At 34.7% G+C, this 1977-nt stretch overlaps 1 protein-coding gene across 1 annotated transcript; it reads left to right on the top strand.

Annotated features, from left to right (window-relative positions):
* Positions 1–220: 220 nt before the first annotated feature.
* LOC116154830 (olfactory receptor 5AC1-like) lies at positions 221–1144 on the top strand. Its single transcript, XM_031458083.2, has one exon. It carries the CDS (start codon positions 221–223, stop codon positions 1142–1144), a length of 924 nt encoding a protein of 307 aa, XP_031313943.1.
* Positions 1145–1977: the final 833 nt, after the last annotated feature.

Here is a 1977-nt window from a genome sequence, read left to right as displayed (position 1 = left end):
TGTGCCTTTAAAATAGTCTGTACTTCTAAAAATTGTTTAAATGTACTTATAATATTCTTAAGTGTGTCTAGAAAAAGAGAAACCCTGTACCTTTGTATTTGTTCAGTAATGTGCATCTGAGAGAAATATGAGAAAAATTGTCACCCAAGATAAGTTTTCGTGAAACTTGATTAATTTTTTTCATTTCCATTCTCCCATTGCAGTGATAGCCTGAGTGGATATGATGGAGGCAAACAAGACGCTGGTGACTGAGTTTGTTCTCACAAGACTTTCAGATCTTCCAGGACTGCAGGTCCCACTGTTTCTGGTGTTCTTGGGCATCTACCTCACCACTATGATGGGCAACCTTGGACTGATTTTTCTCATCTGGAAGGACCCCCACCTTCACACCCCCATGTACTTCTTCCTGGGCAGTTTAGCCTTTGCAGATGCCTGTTCTTCATCCTCCGTGACCCCCAAGATGCTGATGAATTTTTTATCTAAGGATCACACAATATCCATGGTTGAATGCATCGCTCAATTTTATTGTTTTGCTTCCAGTGCAACTACAGAATGTTTCCTCCTGGTAGTGATGGCCTATGACCGCTATGTGGCCATACGCAAGCCCTTGCTTTATCCAGTGGTGATGTCCACCAGACTCTGCACTTGGTTGATAAGTGTGTCGTATGTAATTGGTTTTCTTCATCCTGTGATTCATGTAGGATTGTTAATTAGATTAACTTTCTGCAGATCCAATATAATCCATCATTTCTACTGTGAAATCTTGCCACTTTTCACAATTTCATGCACTCACCCATCTATTAATGCACTGGTAGTTCTTATTTCTGCCATTTTTATACAAGCTTTTACTTTTATGTCCATTATAGTTTCTTACACTCGTATTCTCTTTGCCATTCTGAAAAAGAAGTTTGAAAAGAGCAGGAGCAAAGCCTTTTCTACATGCGGTGCCCACCTGCTCTCTGTTTCCTTGTTCTACGGCACTCTCTTCCTCACTTTCGTGTGTCCTGGGTGTGGCGCAGATCAATATCAGAATAAAATGTATTCACTGTTCTACACAATTATAATTCCCCTGCTAAACCCTTTTATTTATAGCCTAAGGAACAAGGAAGTTTTAGGTGCACTTAGAAAAATGGTAAAGAAATAAATATTTTTCAGGTCATCTTTCATTATTCTTTCCTTTTTACTCTGTTTAAATAAAACATAATAACTGGCTCTCATAATAGCAAATGAATAGTTGTTAAGTGAATGAATAATAATATTTATAACAGATATGTTCGTCTTAGTTAATAAGTTAAAGTGATCATCATTATAATTAATGAATACATTAAGAACAGACATCACTTTTTCTTGTTTTAAGATCATCCCTAAGGATGGAACTGAAATTGAACCCCCCAATTTACAAAGTCTTTGTAACATGAACAAGCTCTTTGGTTTCCAGATATGCATAATTAAAACTCTTTTGAACTTATGTTCTTTTACAAGAAGACTCATGTAAATCTTCTGTTTAAAAAGTACTCATGCCCTCTGAAATAATTCTTGAGGAAGTAATTTTTCAAAACCTTATCTTTAGTGGCTATTTATAAAGATTCAAACAATATGTACACCAAATTAATATTGTTAGAGTAAATATGACAATATATATTCCTCCTGAGGGATTTGAAATGAATATTTCTAGACTTAAAAGTAATTTGAAAATTCTTAAATCTGTATTGTGCTCATTGAAAGCTATAAAACTAGTAAATACTTAAAACAGTGAATTTTCCTGCAATACAGTAAGAAGTTCTGAGTCTTTAAAATATTTCCCTTTCAATTTATTATGTAATCCTACTGAATACCTTGTTTCCAACATGCATATACCAAGTAAATACATTTTCCCCTCTGGAATTCACAACCTGAAATAGCAGGTGTTCTTGTTCAGCTCATAATTACATAACTTAAATTGTCTTGTTTTCCTTACAAAAGCTTTGTGTATTTTCT

Source organism: Camelus dromedarius, chromosome 2, assembly GCF_036321535.1.
Source record: "Camelus dromedarius isolate mCamDro1 chromosome 2, mCamDro1.pat, whole genome shotgun sequence".
Lineage (NCBI taxonomy): Eukaryota > Metazoa > Chordata > Mammalia > Artiodactyla > Camelidae > Camelus > Camelus dromedarius.
Note: the sequence above shows the minus strand (reverse complement) of the source record. Positions and strands in the feature narration are given on the sequence as shown.

Excerpts from the sequence above, each read along its gene's own strand:
- LOC116154830 (XM_031458083.2), top strand. The coding sequence starts at position 221 with ATGATGGAGGCAAACAAGACGCTGGTGACTGAGTTTGTTCTCACAAGA.